At 48.2% G+C, this 20239-nt stretch overlaps 1 protein-coding gene across 3 annotated transcripts in view; it reads right to left on the bottom strand.

Moving 5' to 3' along the window:
* Positions 1–20239, bottom strand: part of LARP4 (La ribonucleoprotein 4) — a 308397-nt gene that overhangs the window by 134844 nt on the left and 153314 nt on the right. For 2 of the 3 annotated variants that reach the window (XM_078688918.1, XM_078688919.1), the window contains one exon: positions 16154–16202. In XM_078688918.1, coding sequence (XP_078545044.1) covers positions 16154–16202 — 49 coding nt within the window. Of the gene's footprint in view, positions 1–16153; positions 18855–20239 lie in introns of all 3 variants that reach the window. The other variant, XR_013610958.1, reaches the window with a different exon arrangement.

The following is a 20239-nucleotide window of genomic DNA, read 5'->3' as shown; positions in this document are numbered from 1 at the left end:
GCGATTTTCAGTTGAATTCTGGCTTCAAAAGGTAGCCAGTTCAGTGATTTAAAGTCCGGGGAGATATGCGAGTGTTTCTTTGAGCCTGTGACGAGTCTTGCTGCGGCGTTAAGGGACGCTCTTAGGGGTGCCGTTGTAGTTAGGGGGAGCCCGCAGAGGGCGGTGCTACCGTATTCTATGTGCGGGATGACTATAGATTGTACTGCAGTTTGGAAGTCTTTGGCAGGAAGGAAGGGTTTAAGTTTTCTCAGGGTATTGATTTGGAAGTTCGCTCCTTTGGTTGCCTTGCTGATGTGCTGCTGCATGTTGAGATTGGTGTCAAGTGTTATGCCTAAAGATTTTGCTGAGTCTACTACGATGGGCTGTACATTTAGAGCCGTTAATTGCTTAAGCCATGTTTGAGCCGTGGATATTTTAGCGGGAGGTGAGATCAGGAGGAACTCGGTCTTCAGAGCATTGAGTTTGAGGTGATTCTCAGCAAGCCAGGATTGGGTGTTTCTGATCGTGGTGTTCAGCAGCATGATGTCCTTGGGAGATTGTATTTTGAGATAAAGTTGGGTGTCGTCGGCATACATGTGAAAGTGCACATTAGAAGCCTGTAGCAACGTAGTGAGAGGTTCCATAACTAGGTTGAACAGTGTTGGGGAGAGGGAGGATCCTTGAAGGACGCCTAGCGATACAGGTACCGGAGAGGACAGCAGGTTGTTGCTTTTGATTCTTTGTGTCCGGTTGTGTAGAAATGAGGTGAACCACTTTAGAACAGTCCCAGATATGCCCATTCTTGTGTTTAACAGTTCGAGTAAGTTCTCATGTTTAACTGTATCGAATGCTGAGGAGAGATCCAGAAGGATGAGGAGACAGGTATCGTTTTGGTCTAGGATTTGGAGGGCATCGTCCACTATGTGAGTCATGGCAGTTTCGGTACTGTGCCCTGCTCGGAAGCCTGACTGATGAGCGTTTAGGAGATCAAACTTATCTATGTGTTTAGTCAGTTGTAGTTGTACGCATTTTTCCAACAGTTTAGCGAGAGTGGGAATGTTTGTAATAGGGCGGTAATTCTTTATATCAGTGGGGTCTGCTGTTGGTTTTTTTTGTAGCGGTGTGACTTGCCCTACTTTGAGGGCGTTGGGGATGGATCCTTGTTGAAGAGAGCTATTGATAATCTTAGACCAGAGTGGGAGAAGCCAAGGGGAAAAGTCTTTTACAGCGTTAGCAGGAAGGGGGTCAGAGAGGTGATTGGAAGGTTTCAAGGCGCTGAGCAGTCTGCCAATTTCTTCTACGGAGTAAGTGTCAAAGGATGACCAAGTAGCATTGTTCTTTGGTTGAGGCACTGCTGTGTGTCGGGGGTTGGAGTACAGGATAGCGTCATTGAGGAGATCGCTTCTTATTCTCAGTTTTTTGGATAAAGAAGGCAGAGAAGTCTTCGCAGGAAGGAGTAACGTCCATGGAGCTGATTGTCTGGGGATGCTCTTTGGATTGTGTTCTGACTAACTCAAACAGTTTTCTTGGACGGTTTTTAGCTTGGGCGAGCTGGAGGCTGAAGAAGTCTCTTTTTGAGCGTTTTATTTTCCTGAAGTAGGCGTTTCTCTGTTTCTTTAGACTTTTTAGGTGCACTGCAGAAGGGGCTGACCTCCAGGTGCGCTCTGCCATTCGCATCGCCCGTCTATCCTCATTGAGGCTTCCGTCATACCATGGGTTGAAGTCTTCTTGAACGAGACTTTTCAGTTGCATGGGCGCCACCTCATCGATTATTGTGGACATAGTATTGAGATAGTAGTCAGTCAGAAGTTGAACGTCTGTATCGCCGGGAGGGGGAAGTAGCCGATTGCAGCTGTTAGGTGGTAGGGAGTTTGGGTTGAGTTTCTTCAAGTCTCTTTTCCACACTTTGTGCTTAGGGGGTTGAACTGAGTTAAGTCTGGTTTTTTCCTTGATGAGGAAGGAGACAATATGGTGATCTGACCAGTCACAAGGTTGGATTGACTCCAGTTGAATAGCGCCCTCTTTGGAGATGATAAGGTCAAGGGTAGAACCTCTTATGGGTCGGTCTGTTGCATATTTGGTTGAGATCAAGTGCGTTGAGAAAGCTTTTGAGGCTGTTTACCACTGTGTCACTGCTGTCATTCCAGTGGAGATTGTAGTCGCCAAGGAAAATTTGGGTGTGCTGCCGTCCTGAGTTGGCTGTAATTGTATCCATGAGTTGTTGGACGAAGGAGAGATTGTCCCCAGGTGGGTGGTATATAATGTGTAGTGAGCATACCGGTTTGCTTTCGCTGATGATATCAAGGCAGAGGTATTCACAGGAAGTAAGAGAGGAGACGGCCACTTTGGAGACTGAGAGGTTGCTTCTGTAGATGCAGGCAATTCCACTGCCTATCTTTTTGTCCCTGTCAAGTCTAATGATACAGTAGTTGGGAGGGACTAGGATATCCAGTATAGGTGTAGAGGAATCAGACAGCCATGTTTCAGTCAGAATGGCTAGGTCCAGTTCCAGGGACATGATGAGGTCGGCGACCTCCGTGGAATGTCTTTGGGCCGATCTGCAGTTGAGAAGTATGCATTTAAGGCTAGGGGTGCAAAGGGTGGAGGATGATTCCAAAACGAGGGGTACATTAGTGAAGTTGTTGGGGACAGCGCCTCTGTTATCCTTTTGGTGCCTGAGGTGGTTAGATATAATCGTTGGGATGGACATGTTGTTGGTAGCTAGTGGCTTTTGGGGTGCCGGGTCGTAAGAGTGGAGAAGGGTGTGTACGTCAAGGTCAGAGATCGTGTTGGTGGTGCGTCTGGGGCGATTGGTGGAATTGCAAGAGGGGGTAGAAGTCCAATGTGGGGAAAGATGTGTGATGAGGCGAGTAGGAGGTGAGGAGGAAGTGTTTTTAGGTGTAGAAGAAGGAGGAGTATTGCGCTTGGTAGTAATGAGATTGCAATTGTTATTGCGATTGTTGGTATTGCGAGGGGGGATAGAGGTCCGGTGTGTGGAGTGTTGTGTGGTAGGGCGAGTAGGAGGTGAGGGGGACGTGGTGTTAGGTGTGGTAAGGGTGGTGATGGGGGGGGGGTGTCTGATGGGGTGTGTGAAGAGCAACTCTTTAATGGAGTGCAATTCTTCTTTCAAATGGAGGAGGGTGGACATAATAATGTCCAAGGTGATGATGGGCGCAGTGTTGGGGGAGGGTACTGGCGCTGAACCGGCGAATACGTTGACAGGGGGCAGTCCGGGTGGAGAGGCGGAGCTGATGTGGGTGTTGGGGGCGTTAGCGAGAGGATAGGTGTTATTGGGAAGCGCATCCGTGCTAGGGGGGGGAAGGGAATAAGGGGGCGATGTGAAGGCTGGCTGTTGTGGGGGAGGAGGTGGAATATTGAGGAGTGAGCGAGGGGGTGGGAGGTTGAAGGAGGGATGCAGGCTAGGCGTGGCGGGAGTGCTAAGTGTGGGGGGGGCGGAAGTCGGAGAGAGAGTCATGTTGTGTGGGGTGCCATTGGGGGAGGAGGGGTGCTCTGAGAAAAACTTTGAAAAACTTTACCTTGAACTGGTAATGCCTGTTTTGGATGGTGAACCTGAGGTACTTTCTGTGGGAGGGGTGGAGTGGTATGTGAAAGTAAGCATCCTTGAGGTCCAAGGTTGTGAGGAAGTCTCCCTGTTGTAACAAGGGAAGAACCTGTTGCAGTGTCAACATGTGAAAGTGTTCTGAAAGAATGTACTGGTTTAAGGGGCGTAGGTCTAGAATTGGCCTGAGTGAGCCGTCCTTTTTTGGGATTAAGAAGTACAGGGAATAAACCCCTGTGCCTTCCTCCTCCACCGGCACGAGCTCTATTGCGCCTTTTTGCAGCATCACTAGAACCTCCTGCTGCAATAAGTGCAAGTGCTCTGCTGACATAGGACGGTGTTTTGGGGGCATGGGTGGTGGGGTGGATGTCAGTTCTAAACAATAGCCGAACTGGATAAGTTTCCTGACCCACCTGTCTGTGGTGATGGACTTCCAGACGGGCAGGAACTGTTGGAGTCTCCCCCCGACAGGTGTTGGATGGTCAGGGGGCAGTGACAGGGAGTCACTGTTTGTTTGCGGCAGAGGTACGGGAACTGTTGCCTCTGCCTCTACCCTTGGCACTGTTTCCTCTGTATCCACCTCTGCCCTGCTTGCTGTAGGAGGATTGTGCACCACTTTTATTGAATGGCGTCTGCTGCGACATGTGCCCTCTGTTAACGCCGCGATTGCCTGAGCGACAAAAAGTGTTCCCTCTAAATTGTTGCGACTGGAGAGCTCCCATGGACTTGGCAGTCTCGGTATCTTTTTTGATCTTCTCTAGGGTGGTGTCCACCTCTGGGCCAAACAACCTGTCTGGATTAACGGGTTCGTTGAGGATAGTAGTTTGGATCTCTGGCTTGAATCCCGAGATGCGGAGCCATGCCTGACGTCTCAGCATCACACTGGTGTTGATCGCCCTCGCTGCTGTGTCCGCAACATCTAGCGCACACTTTATAGCAGCGTTGGAGATGAGCTTCCCCTCCTGTATAAGCATTTCAGCTCCCTCTTTAAACTGGTCTGGGAGGTGTTGTAATAGCTGCTCTAGGGTGTCGTAGTGCGCCCTATCGTATCTGGCCAACAGAGCCTGCGTGTTTGAGATGCGCCATATGTTGGCCGCCTGAGCCGCTACCCGCTTCCCAGACGCCTCCAACACTTTCGACTCTTTGTCCGGGGGAGGAGCTTCACCCGTCGTTTGGGAGTTTGCCCTCTTGCGGGCATTAGAGACCACCAAAGAGTCCAAAGGCAACTGGCCCCGTATGTAAGTGGGGTCGCCAGGTGCTGGTCTGTATTTCTTCTCAATGCGTGGATTTACCACCCGGGATCTTGTGGGTTCCTTGAAAATGTCTGCCGCATGCTTAAGGACCCCTTTCAACATGGGGAGAGTCTTGACAGTTTTTTCAGCAGTAGAGAAAGTGTCAAAAAGGAAGTCCACTTCCACGGGGTCAGCATGCATCTCCACTTTATGGTTTCTAGCTGCCCTTTCGATTAAGGCATTAAATGCCGCAGAGTCCTCAGTGGGGGACGGCTTTACGTTATAGACCTGTGGATCCTGGACCGTCTGCTGGTCCCCTTGATCACCAGTATCCATCCATGATTCCTGCTGTTCATCAGGCTCTGTATGAGCAGGGAAGTTGTACCCCTCATCTTGGTCCCCTCCATCCCCATCTGAGTATGTGGGTGAAGGTGTGGCACTCCGCCTATGCTGAGGAAGAATCTGCTCCACCAGAACGGGTGCGTCTGCTGCAGGTTTTTTACGTTTCAGAGGAATGGTAAAGGACTGCAAAGGTTGCGAAGTAATCTTCCTCTAGTAGAGCGTGAGTTTGCCGGTGTCGGCATCGATGAAATGCTCCGACCGTTCAACCAAAGGTTGTCGAGGACCCACGGACCCAGCCGGTGGAGTGGATGTCGACATGGTGTCTTTGGGCACCGACCGCGGTGCAAAGGCCTTCGGCGCCACCTTAGGTGGCAACGTGTAGACGAGTGGTGCCGATGAGGTCTTCGGTGCGTCTTGTAGCTTCGGCGTGGAAGGAGTCTTCGGTTCCGATGCTGAAGCCTTGACCTTAAGGCGCTTGAGGTAGTCCGAGACCTGCTTCGTAAAGGAAGCGGATGGTTTCGTCGATCCGACTGATGTCAGTGGTCCGCCCCCTGGGGAAGACCCGAGCGTGGCCGACTTGTGTTTGTCCGGTCGAGGAGCACCCGTGACCGGTGCGCTTCGAACACTGTCCATTACCGTAGACGTTGATGCCGATGGCTTCGGATCGATCGGCTTTCCTTTAGGGGTCACGGCCCCAGACCTCGGCTCTGCGGCCTTCACCGACTTCGCGTCAACGGGCCCCTTGGTCTTCGTCGCGACAGACTTGCCCGATGCAGGCTCGGCAGTCTTCTTGGGCGTCGGCTTGTCTCCCTTGGTAGACTCCGACCCGATGGGCTTCTTCGGGCTTGGCTCGGTAACCACCTTCGGCACCTTAGCGTGGTCTGCAGCTTGCGCCTGTTTGTTGGCCCCCGAAGACGACGGCGTCGGCACCGGAGTGGACGTCTTCGGTTTCGATGGCGTGCCGGCCATCTTTGTTTTCACCGGTACCGAGGGTTTCGGTTTCGTTTTCAGTAATGGCGGCTCCGCGGAGGTGTCCGTAGCCGAGCCGGAAGGCGGGGCCGTGGATCGAGGTGGAAGGTTGTGGGTAAGGCCGCGTGGCGATCCCGTGACCTGAGCCTTTGTAAGAGTACGAACGGGGCATAGCTCATCCTCCGAGCTATCTTCCATGGCCCCATATGCTTAGTCGTCGTCCCCTACCCTCGACGATTTCTTCAATGTCGGGACTGTGGTCGTCAGCTCCGTCTTCGGACTCGACCTCCTTCGGGGTAGGGGAAATCTGCAGATGACGCACTTGTTCGTCTTCCGCGGGGTCGTCAAAGATGTCCACCGGTGCTGGAGCCGATCGCTGGGCCGAAGCTTGATCGTCTTCTTCGATCGAAATCTGGAACAGGCCATACAGTTGGCCTCGTCGTGGTCCGGCGATAGGCACTTGTTGCACACAGGATGGACGTCAATGTGTGGGTACTTGGATCCACACACGGGACATTTCTTGAATGGACTCCGTTCCATGCCGTCGAAGTCTTGCTGCGTCGACTAGGCCCCGATCACCGAAGTCTCACGACCCCCCGGATATCCGACTCCACGAGCCGGAAGATAGACGGGACCGAACGCGAACAATACCGACGGTGCCAAAAGGCCTTTTGGCCTTGAAAGAGAACTTTTACGATTCCGAACAGGAGACGTTGAAATCACATCCGAACCCAATGGCGGAAAAAAACAATCTGGGGATGGAGTCGATGCCCATGCGCACTGTAGTCCAGGGGAGGAGCCACCTATCTCGTGATACTTCGAAGACTCTTCCAGGACAACAATGTGCAATCATCCGGACCCAACACTAGGCGGCGATCTATGCTACAGATATGAATTTAGCAGCCCACATGCCTCGAACAATCAACATGGCCTTCGTAAAGGTCTCAATCTTTTGCAATGTCTAAAATGGTCTGGTAAACTGAATGCATCAGAAGTCAGTCCAGGGTGTCAAAAGCTCCTCCAGATTTCTCTGGCAGAGTGAGGAAATGATGACAAATCCAGGAGAATCTCCAGCAAAGCTGGTCTGTCGCAGCAGGTACGCGCACACTTACTTTGCACAGAATGGTGACCCATGCCTCATGGGAACAGTCCAGCCCGAACTGCCAAGCCATGCCTTCCCTGGACCGGAAACAAGCTTCCGAGGACCGGTTTCAGGCATTACTGCCGTCTTCAGCCCGGCTTGCTTGAATCCAGTGGCAAAGTGAGCAAGGGACTCACGTCTGAGCATACCCTGCCACACTTATGGCGGCCAAAAGCGGTACAAAAGGGGGTGGTGATGGACAGGGTCAGACTGATTTGCATATGGCCATGTCTGAACTGGAGTGGGCTAAAGAACGGTGATGGATTAAACCCAGATCTTTTGACTGGGTGTGAGTGTTTGATTGATTCAGATGCTCCGTCCATCACCACCCCCTTTTGTACCGGTAGCAACAATTGAGGCAATTATCACACCGGCTATTCTGTCAACATTTGAGCCAGAGCACTTTTCTACAGGAATGACAAGTTGTAGGAAAGTACTCCTTTTTGACGTGTCACTGCCACTTGTTGCCCGGTACATGTGATTCTGAATGTAAGTGCACTGGGTTCCTGCTAACCAGTGCCAGAGCCCTTTCCCAAAACTGTACAATTGTTCATCCAATTGGCAAAAACTTTAGCAACCTCCTTAAGTCCTTAGTAAATGGTACCCCTGGTACCTAGGGCTTGAGGTACTCAGGAGGATCCCGAAGGGCTGCAGCACGAATTGTCCCACACTAAGGGACCCATCACCAAGCACATGCAGGGCTGCTAGAGCAGGTTGCGTGTTTTGGTGCAGACAAAAGTGAAAACACGACCCAACATCCCTGTGCGACAGGTCCCTTAACATTCCATGCAGTCCTTTTAAAATCACCCCTACAGCTGGCCTTACAGCCCTAAGGCATGGTGCTTACTATTACATGTAAGGGTATGCCTACATGAGCAAATATGCACCCCGGATGGTCAGTTCCCTTACTGCCAAGTGACCAGGGATGTCATTTTAAAAAATGTGTTGGACAGGGGTAAGGAATATGCTACTTACCAGTATGCATCTGTTCTTGGCATGAAGGGCTGCTGACATTCATATCGTGTGCATAGATCACCGCCTAGTGTTGAATCCGGATGATTGCACTTTGTTGTCCTGGAAGAGTCTTCGAAGTATCACGAGATCGGGGACTCCTCCCATGGACTACAGTGCGCATGGGCATCTTCTCCATCCTCAGATTGTTTTTCGCCATTGTGGCAAAGATGGAGTATAGTAAGTAAGAGATGGCCATGCAAAAGAGAATCCTGCAACTGCAACAGGCACCAGGGAGGAGGGTGGGCAATATGAATGTCAGCAGCCCTTCATGCCAAGAACAGATGCATACTGGTAAGTAGCATATTCCGTTTGAGGCATGTGGGCTGCTGAATTCATATCTTGTGCATAGACTGTATAGCAGTATCTCCTCTAGCGGTGGTCACCTGTACCAGCTGCAGCAGTCTGAAAAAGAGTTTTAAGGACAGCCTGGCCTACCGCAGCTTGCTGCTTTGATTGCACGTCTACACAATGGTGTTTAGTGAAAGTGTGTATGGTAGACTATGTAGCTGCCCTACATATGTCTTCAAGGGGAAAATTCCCTAGGAAAGCCATGGATGCCCGCATTTTGCGTGTAGTGTGTGCATTTGGGGGAAATGTTAGAGTGCGTTTAGCTTTTTGATAGGATATTTGGATGCATTTAACTATCCACCTGGCTATTCCTGATTTTGAGGTGGGATTACCTTTATGTTGTGGGGGAAAAAGCAACAAACAGTTGCTTTGTTCTCCTAAATGATTTAGTCCTGTCCACATAATATAGCAGAGCTCTCCTTACATCTAGTGTGTGTAGGGCTCTTTCAGCCATTGACTGTGGGTTTTGAAAGAAAACTGGCAAATCTATGGATTGATTGATATAGAAAGTGGATATGACTTTTGGCATGAACTTAGGGTTAGTCCGAAGCACTACCTTATTTGCGTGTATTTGCATGAAATGCTCTTGAATGGTTAGTGCCTGTAGCTCACTTACTCGCCTTAGGGAGGTAATGGCAATCAAAAATGCCACCATCCATGTTAGAAATTGTAATTCACATGACTGGAGTGGTTCGAAAGGAGGTCCCATAAGTCTGGTAAGTACTATATATAAGTTCCAGACTGGTGAAGGTGGGTGCTTTGGAGGGATTATCCTTTTAAGACCTTCCATAAAAGCTTTGATTGGGGGTACTCTAAACAGGGACAGGTGTTATCTGTTGTGGAGATATGCTGCTATAGAAGCAAGATGTAGCCTTATAGATGAGTATGCTAGATTGCATCTTTGAAGGTGCAAGAGGTAACAGATGATGTTTTGGATGTAAGCATCTAATGTTTTGATTTGGTTATTGTTGCAGTAAATTACAAATCTTTTCCATTTAGCTGCTCTAGTAGTTGGCAGTCTTGCTTCCTTGATAATGTTCATGCAATCAGGAGGTAAGTTAAGGTTACCGAACTCTAAGACCTCAGGAGCCAGATCGCAAGGTTCATCTGATTGGGATCTGGGTGCCTGATTTCTCCATGGTTCTGAGTTAAGAGATGGGGCAAGAGGCGCAGTCTTTGGTGGGGAACTACTGAAAGTTCCAGGAACGTTGTGTACCATGGCTGTCTTGCCCATGTGGGAGCAACCAGGATCATTGTGAGTGACTGCTGGCTTAGTTTGCGTGCCACCAGCGGAATCAGTGGAGCTGGTGGAAAAGCGTACGCAAATCTGCCTGACCAGTTCATCCATATCGCATTGCCCTGTGACAACGGATGTAGGAACCTGGCGGCAAATTACTGGCATTTTGAGTTTTCTTTTGTGGCAAACAGATCTAGGTCTGGATGTCTCCATTTTTGGAAGAATGGTTGGAAAACTTGAGGGTGAATCTCCCATTCGTGTAGCTGTTGACTGTCTGTTTAACAGATCCGCTACTTGCTCATCTTTTCCTGGCAGGTGTTCTGCTAGGAGAAAAATGTTTCTTGGAATTGCCCACGTCCATATGTTCTGTGCCAAGTGGGACAGTTGTGGAGAGAGTGTCCCTCCTTGTTTCAGAATATAGTACATGGCTGTCATGTTGTCCGTCCGGATCAACACAGCCTTGTTGCACAGGTATTTCTGGAATGCTTTTAGTGCCAGAAATATTGCTAGCAACTCTAGTTGGTTGATATGCAGTCTCCTTTGTTTGATTGTCCAGAGCCCTTGGACTGTGTATTGAAGTAAATGGGCTCCCCAACCTGTCGGTGATGCGTCCGCTGTTAGCACTACTTGTGGAACAGGCTCTTGGAACAGTCGCCCCTTGGAAAGAGAGTTGTAAGCGCGACTGTCTACCAACACTAGGTCCTTTAGTTGTCCCTGCGCTTGGTTCCACCGCCGTGCTAGGCATTCCTGTAGTGGACGCATTTGAAGTCTGGCATGAGGGACAATGAATATGCAGGAGGCCATCATGCCTATGAGCTGCATGAATACTCGAGCTGGCAAAGAGTGCTGTGGCTGACATTTCTGGATGGGAGTCTGCATGTTGGATATCCTTGCTTGATTTGGATATGCTTTTGCTACAGAGGTATTTATTGTGGCCCCAGATATTGTATGTGGGAGGGCTGTAGATGTGATTTTGGGTAGTTCATGGAAAAACCCAGGCTGTGTAGCAGCTGGAGTGTGAGACGCATGGCTTGCACACTGCGCGTACAAGTTTGCCTTTATGAGCCAATCGTCCAGGTATGGAAAAACGTGGATGTTTTGCATTCTGAGGTGTGCAGCTACTACCGCTAAACATTTTGTGAACACTCTTGGGGCTGCGATTACCCCGAAGGGGAGAACCTTGAACTGATATAGTTGACCTTCTATTGTGAACCTGAGGTATTTCATGTGAGCTGGATGTATAGGTATGTGAAAATATGCGTCCTCGAGGTCTAATGTTGCTAGGAAGTCACCTTGCTGGAGTAACAGGAGTACTTGTTGTAGAGTGATCATATGGAAGTGCTCCGAGAGTATGTATTGGTTTAGAGATCTGAGGTCCAATATTGGTCTGAGGGACCCGTCCTTTTTGGGAATAAGGAATTATAGTGAGTATACTCCTGTTCCTTGGTGTTGAAAAGGGACTGGTTCTATGGCTCCCTTTTCTAGCATGGATTTGACATCTTGTTGTAGCAGGGTGACGTGTTCTTTGGACATAGGACGGTATGTTGGGTGGAGTAGAAGTGAGTTCCAGGCAATAACCATACTGGATAATTTGTCTCACCCACCTGTCTGTCGTAATTGCATTCCAGACTGGTAGGAACTGTTTGACTGCCTCCGACTGGTGTTAGATGGTCTGGAGGGAGTGTGATGAAGTCACTGTTTGGTGACAGTGGAGGCTCTAGTGTTATTACCGCCACGTCCTCTGCCTTTATTATTGCCCCTGTAACCTCCCCTGTTGGAGCCTTTATTAAAGGAGCTTTGGGCGTTGCTTTTGTATGTAGAGGAAGTCTGAAGTGTTGCCTCGAGCGGTGCCTCTGTAGGAGGACCGACGAGAGGAACCTCTATGTTGTTGAAACTGCAGTGCGCCCATAGATCTTGCAGTTTCAGTATCTTTCTTCATTTTGTCTAAAATGGTATCTACTGCAGGACCAAACGGGAAGTCTTGATTGACTGGTTGGTTGAGGATGGTGGATTGCACCTCGTTCTTAAAACCAGAGATGCGTAGCCATGCGTGTCTGCGTAGTAACATGCTAGTGTTAACTGACCAGGCTGCTGTGTTGGCTGCGTCAAGTGCACATTTAATGGAAGCATTAGTTATAAATTTGCCTTCCTGTAGGAGGTCGCTAGCTTGATCTTTGAAAGGCAGGTGTTGCATAAACCTTTTAGCTGGTCGTAGTGCGCTCTATCATCTCGAGCTAGGAGAGCCTGTGTGTTTGCGATCCTCCATGAATTAGCAGCCTGTGAGGCCACTCTTTTGCCTGAGGCTTCCAATATTTTAGACTCCTTGTCAGGAGGTGGAGCATCCTGTTTGCGAGTTGGCCCTTTTGCGAGCGTTTGCTACTACCAGTGAATCTAGAGGCAACTGGGTTTTAATGTAAGTAGGGTCTGTAGGGGCCGCCTTATATTTCTTCTCAATCCTGGGATTGAGCACCCGTGCCCTGGCTGGATCTTTGAATATGTCTGGCGCGTGTTTTAGTACCCCTTTTAGCATAGGAAGTGTCCTGACATTTTTCTCGGAGGTTGGAAAAGTGTCAAATAGAAAATCTTCTATTGGGTCAGTGTGCATGTCGACCTTGTGGTATTTTGCTTCCCTATCAAGCAGTTGGTTAAAAACAATGGTGTCTTCGGTAGGCGACGGCTTTGTAGGGTATGGGGAGGTGTCAGGGATGGGTTGTGTGTCATATGGATCATTCTGATCATCCCATGTGTCATCCTGAGCCTGTGGATCCTCTGGGTCATTAAAATTCACCTGAGGATCTTCCCCCATGTTAGGTGTAGTGTGTAGGAGAGTAGGGCACAAAAGGCATATTAGGATAGAAAGGAGGAGGAGTAAAAGGCCTAGAGGGAGATGTCCCCAAGTCCTTTTTCTTCGGTGGTACAGGGCAAGTAGTGTCCGTGTCCAATGGTCTCTTTTTCCGGTAATAGATGGTAACTTTGCCGGTTTCAGGGTTTATATACAGTTTGGATTGTTCCTCCGATTCTGGATCAGGATGGAAGAGTTCCTCCTCCACTGTCCGTGGCTTTGGCGCCGATGTTTTTGGCTTACTGACTTGTTTGTGACTTTTTGGCTCGAAGGCCTTTGGTTCTGAAGTCTTTTTCGGCTCGACTTTCGGTTTGGGGTAGGTAACCTATTTTGGTTCGACGTCTTTTATTGGTTTGGCAGTCTTTTTTAGTTCGGCGACTTTGTTTGGGTCGACGTCCTCTTTCGGATCGATCCTCTTTTTGTGCTAGACACCTTTTTTAGGGTCAGTGTTTTTGGTCGAATCGTTGACCTTTTTTGGTTCGACTGGCTTTGGCTTATTTGCACTCTTTTTAGGATCAGGTACGGTTTTCAGATTGACGACCTGTTTAGGTTCGAGGCTTTTCTTTAGCTCGATACCTTTCGACTCAACAACCTTTTTGGGTTGGACGACCTTCTTTGGTTTGACCACCTTCTTCGGCTCGATACCCTTTGGCTGGTCGACCTTTTGTTCGATGACCTTTGGCTCGACGGCCTTCAGCTCGACGGCCTTCGGTTCGATGACCTTTGGCTCGACGGCCATTTTTGGTTTGACGACCTTTGGTTCGACAACCCTCTTGGGTTCGACAACCTTCTTGGGGGGAATGTGACTTGGTCCTGGGCTCTCGGAAGGCTTTGTTTTGGTCTTCGGAGCCGAGCTGGAAGGCGGGGCTTCTGAAGGGATTTTTCAATCTCGGCTAAGGCCTTTAGGCGATGCTTTGACCGGAGCCTTCGGTTTCAGGATGAGCGGCGTTGTGGGCTGTGTACTCACTGTTTGCCCCGGCGGGATCTGGTCATCCGAGTCCGACTGGTCCTCAACGGTGACTATTTCTAGATCCGAGTCCGCCGCTTCTGGGAAGTCGTGTTCATCGTCGAAGATGTTGTCTGGTTCCGGTGCCGGTCGCTGCATCTCTTGCCTAGCAGCCCGTATAATCCGGATAGTCTTCTTCGAACGGAATTGGGCACACGATGGGCAATTTTCTTCATTGTGCTCTGGTGATAAGCACTTGTTGCATACTGTTTGCTTGTCAGTATGCGGGAATTTGGAGTGGCATTGTGGGCACCTTTTGAACAGGCTCCTTTCCATCGACACCAATCCCACATGGCGTCGAAATGCCCAACAGCCCACGTCTACGACCGGATCAAGATGGAAAGGTTGGTCGAGTCCAGAAGTACCGAACGAGAACAATACCGTCGAAGTCTAAGGCCTTTTGGCCTTTAAAGTAGTTTAGTTTCGGTTTCCGAAGTTGGAGTAAAGGAATAACATCCGAACCCAATGGCAGAAAAAAACAATCCGAGGATGGAGAAGATGCCCATGCGCACTGTAGTCCAGGGGAGGAGTCACCTATCTCGTGATACTTCGAAGACTATTCCAGGACAACAAAGTGCAATCATCCGGACCCAACACTAGGCGGCGATCTATCCACAAGATATGAATTCAGCAGTCCACATGCCTCGAACAAACAGGTTCCCCAGCTACAGGATGGCTTCACTGAAAATAGGGATGTTTGGTATTAAAAACCACAAATCGATAAACCAACTCTGATTCCAGTGTTGGATTTGCAAATACAGACACACAGGGCACCTCAGAGTTGCCCCCTGAAAACCTACTCGATTACTTGTTTCTGCCAGCCTCCCACCCCGAGACCCTGTTCTGTCCTCCTAAGGGGAGAGCCTTCAGCTCTCAAGATACCCAGAACAAAAGCCTGCCCGGGAAGAGGGTGCCACACGCAACTCCTTATCGGATGACCTACTGATTAGCCTTCCTAGCTCAGGAAGCTTCAGAGAGCTGACCCTTTGAAATGCGAATCCGGCTCCCCTCACTGGAGAAGAAGCCGAAACCCCTCTGTCCAGAGCCTATTTGGCACCTGGACATGTTGGAAAATTAGCTATGCGTGCCACTCCCAGGCTAGTACCATCCCTAAGGTGGGCTAAATGGAGGTAGACAAGACTTTTTAGAAGTAGCAATCTTTGTGATGGCGTATTTAAGAATTCTGGGAAAAGGTTACACCCACTTCCCAAGAAAAATGGTCACATAGGGTGTGTAATGATCCCAAGGGTCAGTAGCCCAGTGACTACTACCCTACACGACCCAACACCCGCAAATTCTGTATTTCAGTATTTACAGGAACCACTGGCACCAGAACAGATTCTGGTGACCTGAGAGACGGACGTAAAGAGTCGTATCCTAAAAGAACAGGAGATCCATCAAATGACTTGGCAAAAACCCTGCCAGACAACCTGCTGCCAACTGCACCAAACGTAGACTGTACTGCAGCTGCTGAATTCCCCAAAGCCCTGGCAGAACTTCACCCAGGTACCAAGACCTCCTGAGAAGTAGCAGACCTGCTTCCCTGCATCCTGCAAGCATCCAAAGACCCTTGGCAGGAGTCTGACCACAGAGACCAGAGGTCTGAAGACACCGCTGCACCTGTAGTGCCAAGCCGGATTTGCAGTGGGCCAACTGTGTCAGAGTGGCTCCCCCAGCCCTACAGAGACAGAGTCCAATTTGGTGACCTCTCGTGGACTCCCAGACGTCAACGTAAGCCTCTGCACCACCAGCCCCTTTTATCGAGACTGCTCTTGGTAAGAAAAACCCAGAGGCCCAAGGACATCTCTGCACCAGTCGCCCAGGGCTGTAAAGAAGAGGACCAACAGGGTCCCTAAGCATCATGAAGACTGAGTACCCCCATTTGTTCAGCCCAACTGGCCTCCCAGTACGAGCCTGCAGCCTCTTTACATGATGATCGATCCCCACAGAGTAACACTGCTCACCCAACGCGGTTGGCACAGCTGCACCCGGCCGCTCTAGTGCCGCTGATGGTGTTCTGATGGTGTTGCCTTGGACACTGCCCCCACTCACCTTAATTCACAATAAATCAGAGTAGGGAGATGTTATCTCAACTCAGAAGGAACTTCCTGAAAGCGAACACTTGATAAAGAAATATAAACAAAAGGCCCATGATGCAATTAAAATAATGTCACCAAGGATGCACTGCTCCAGTACTGAACTTATATTTAACTAATTACTCTAAGTTTGTTTACCACTGGCTCAACTATCAACGGACAAACTAAATGTCCCAGCATGTACGACGTTCATTAAACGAAAGCCAAGGACTGGAGTACTGATGTTAGGCGGAGTATAAAAGGCTACTTACTCGACCTGCAGGTCCAGTAAAAATTTTTTAGATTTGTCGAGCCCTGTGAAACAAAGGGTCTTTGGTGACTAGAGTAAATAAATCTGTGTTACCGTTTATTAATGTGTAATCATGTTCAAATATGCAAAGTAACTCACTGTGATTCGCTCATCTTCTCTTCTTCGCCTTCCTCTGTAAACGTTTCTCCTTGCCAAATAATGAAAAAAAAAGCCGGTATTAGTAAATTTTCATAAAAATAATTAGAGTGTAAATTCACATTTTTGCATTTTTTACCATAAGAGATTTATCTGTTTACACCACTTTCCATTATGTAATAGATTACTACAAACATGAAACCTTAAGAGTTTCCAATCATGACTCACCTAGAATAATCCAGTTAAAAGCAGCCAGGCTGGTTTTTAACTATTTAGATTTTCTTCTATTTTAAGTTAAACATATAATTTAGAAGATAAATAGCAGTTTCGAATAAATCATTTACTACTGCTAAAAACAAGGCTGAAGATGCCTTCAATCCAACTGCTTTGAGGCAGTTTCAAGGGAAGCTAGCGTTCACAATTAAATGGCCCTCCAACTTACCTCACCCATCACCACTTGGAATAAGTATAAAATGCGGTCTTCAAAGATTCCAGGTACAATGCATATTTTCGTAGTCTTCAGAATCAATTAGAAATGTTCAAGTACCTATTTTGAACAATTCTCTGTACAGTATCAATACAGAACTGTCACCAAAACCTATAAAGCACCTACACAAAAGTCCGTGAGGGGAAACTGGCAGCCACACCGTGCTTAGGAGCAAATAATACATTTTAGAATTCTTAAAAGGATTCCTGCATAGAGACTAGTCAAGAAGAGGAAGGAGTAGCCCTCAGATCTCATAATCTTGCCAATCACAGAGAAGGACAAACAATGTCAGTCTAGGTGTTAGAAAAAGGGAAGAGAATAGAATTAGAGGGAAAGAGTAAATAGGTGGGGGAAAAGAACAGTTGCCTAGACTTTCAAAGGTGTGCCCTGTTCTCTCTAAGCGCGATACTTGGTCATCACTGGGCCACATTCAGATGCGTGCTTCAAAATCCTGTACAGCAAAACTACAGACTGCACGCATATCATATGCACACTGGGAAAATTGAATGTAGAGATCCTAGATTAGAGATTTTAACTGCCTAAAGTTCAGAGTATTTCTTTAAACAAGCAGGTTATTAAAATGCTCCCATACTACCCTTGTACTTGAGATTTAAAAAGCTAAGTAATGAATTTGAAATTCATGACATGCTGATTTTACTTTATTAAAATCAACAATGCTGCGTGGCCAACAGGAACAAATTTTGGAAATACTCATCAAATCCGAATTATATACTGTAATAGCCCAAACATGCTTCACAACTTCATAACCTAGTGAAATCACCACTAATGCAAAGAAAGGGAATTCTACCATCCCAATATAACAGCCAACTCAGAAAGAACAAGCTACTTCAATCAACTTCTACGTGGCCTTTTGGGATGAGTTTACAGTTACAGACATCATTCCACTCATTTATCTATTGCCTGAAGGTAATCCAGCAGGTAATCCAGCAGGCACCTGACTTCAAGGCAACTATCTACTGAATGGTCTGTTTCTCTCACTAGACGTCAACAAACGTCATAGTAAATAGGCAAAGTAACTCAATACATACATACATATAGGGCCTAGGTCATATACAGTAACACATTTGACAATTTAAAGTAATAAGGCTCTCATCAGCAGGGATAGAGTAGCTTAGGAAAATTGGTCTAGATCTTGCCAATAGTATCAACCAGCTTGAACAGCCATTTTACAAGCCTAAGCACAAATGCTAAATACATTTTCAAAACACCACCCAATAAATAGTCCTGAAATACTCCCACTTAAGCAAACGGAAGTGTAACATGCATGTTATATGCCGTTAGTACGAATTATTTCTACTCCCTCCTTTACTCCACTCTGGATAAGCTTTGTCACAGCCTCATTGCACAATTTTACATGCAAGTCAAATGAATAACTATAGTTGTTCAAACACCCATTCCCTAAACAATTGTTTAGTACATCTACTGAGGAAATATGGTTGAACATAAAATAACCTAATTCCAAAAGCACTGATCTTCAGAAACACCAGCAATACAGAACTCCGCTGGTGGCAATCAGACCTAGGGCCCGGAGCCATTCCCTCAGACCATGCCAGGAACCTCGGGATCCTCACCAAAAACAAGCTCACTGTAAAGTCACAGATCAACGCAGTCTCTTCCTCCGGATTCCTCACTCTGCGCATGCTACGCAAGATCTTCAATTGACTACTCTTACACACGAGACTCATTGAGACACAGGCCCTCCTCACCAGGTGACTGGACTAAAGCAAGGCCTTCGATGTAGGAATACCTGCACATCTCCTACAGAGACATCAGATCATTTAGAAAGACACAGCCAGACTCCTCCTTCGTCTTCCCTGACTAACCCACATCACACCCCACCTCAGCAACTCTGACTCTACATACAAGGTTCTACACAACCAAGGATCCAGCCTACAGTAACCACCGCCTGAAATTCCACCAATCACCGTGAAGACCACGCTCCGCCTCCCTTTCACAAGCCCATACTCCCGGCATCTACTGAAGCAGAAGTGGAGGACGCGCCTTCTCCCACTTTGTATCAAAGACCTGGAAAGGCCCACATGCTACTGAGGACCATCATCTCACTTCCAGAATCCCGAATGACCTCAAGACCTTACTGGTAGAATAACCCTCCAAGACCCGCAAGCACCTAGATACCCTATATAAATCCTGATCGATATTAAAAGTCATCTAAAGGTGTGAACATAATTGAATATGCTACTTACCAGTATGCATCTGTTCTTGGCATGTAGGGCTGCTAACATTCATATCTTAGCATTAGATCGCCGCCTAGTGTTGGGCTCGGATGATTGCACATTGTTGTCCTGGAAGAGTCTTCGAAGTATCCTGAGATAGGTGGCTCCTCCCCTGGACTACAGTGCGCATGGGCATCGGCTCCATCCCCAGATTGTTTTTCGCCATTGTGGCAGGAGATGGAGTGAAAGTGTAAAGGATGTCCATGCTAATGAAATAAATACAATAGTATATCTGCAGCTGCGACAGGCACCGGGGAGGAGGGCGGGCGATATGAATGTTAGCAGCCCTACATGCCAAGAACAGATGCATACTGGTAAGTAGCATATTCAGTTCGAGGCATGTGGGCTGCTAAATTCATATCTTAGCATAGAATACATAGCAGTCCCTCCATCAGCGGCGGTTGCCCGTGCCAGCTGCAGAAACCTGAAAAAGTGTCTTGAGAACAGCCTGTCCTACAGCTGCTTGCTGCTTGGAATGCACATCAACACAGTAGTGTTTCGTGAAGGTATGTGGTGTGACCCACGTGGCTGCTCTGCAAATATCCTCTAAAGGAATGTTCCCTAGGAAAGCCATGGATGCCCCCAGTTTGCGTGTGGAGTGTGCTCTGGGGGGTACTGTTAAAGTGCGCTTGGCCTTTTGATAACAAATCTGGATGCACTTAACAATCCATCTGGCTATGCCTGCTTTGGAAATCGGGTTGCCTTTGTGTTGTGGTGCGAAGGCAACAAAGAGTTGTTTTGTCTTTCTAAAGGGTTGTGTCCTGTCTATGTAGTACATCAACGCCCTCCGTACATCTAAGGTATGGAGCATTCTTTCCGCCACCGTTTGCGGGTTTTGGAAGAATGCTGGTAAGTCGATAGTTTGGTTAAGATGAAACTGTGACACCACCTTAGGGAGGAATTTAGGGTTAGTGCGTAGCACTACCCTATTTGGGTGAATTTGAATGAACGGCTCTTGTATGGTGAGCGCTTGCAACTCACTGACACGCCTCAGAGACGTAATAGCTATCAGAAAGGCCACTTTCCACGTAAGGAATTGGAGCTCACACGAGTGCAGTGGCTCAAATGGTGGCCCCATCAGTCTGGTGAGAACGACGTTGAGGTTCCACACCGGAGCTGGTGGAGTTCTTGGGGGAATGACCCTCTTCAGACCCTCAAGGAAGGCTTTAATGGCGGGCACTCTGAAGACAGAGAGGTGCTGCCTGTTCTGAAGATAAGCCGCTATGGCTGAGAGATGTATCCTAATGGAAGTGTACGCCAGATTGCACTTGTAGAGATGCAACAGATAGCAGATGATGTTGGGAATAGATGCATCTAGCGGGTTGATGTCATTGGACGTACAATAGA

This window comes from Lissotriton helveticus, chromosome 1_1 (genome assembly GCF_964261635.1).
Source record: "Lissotriton helveticus chromosome 1_1, aLisHel1.1, whole genome shotgun sequence".
NCBI lineage: Eukaryota > Metazoa > Chordata > Amphibia > Caudata > Salamandridae > Lissotriton > Lissotriton helveticus.
Note: the sequence above shows the minus strand (reverse complement) of the source record. Positions and strands in the feature narration are given on the sequence as shown.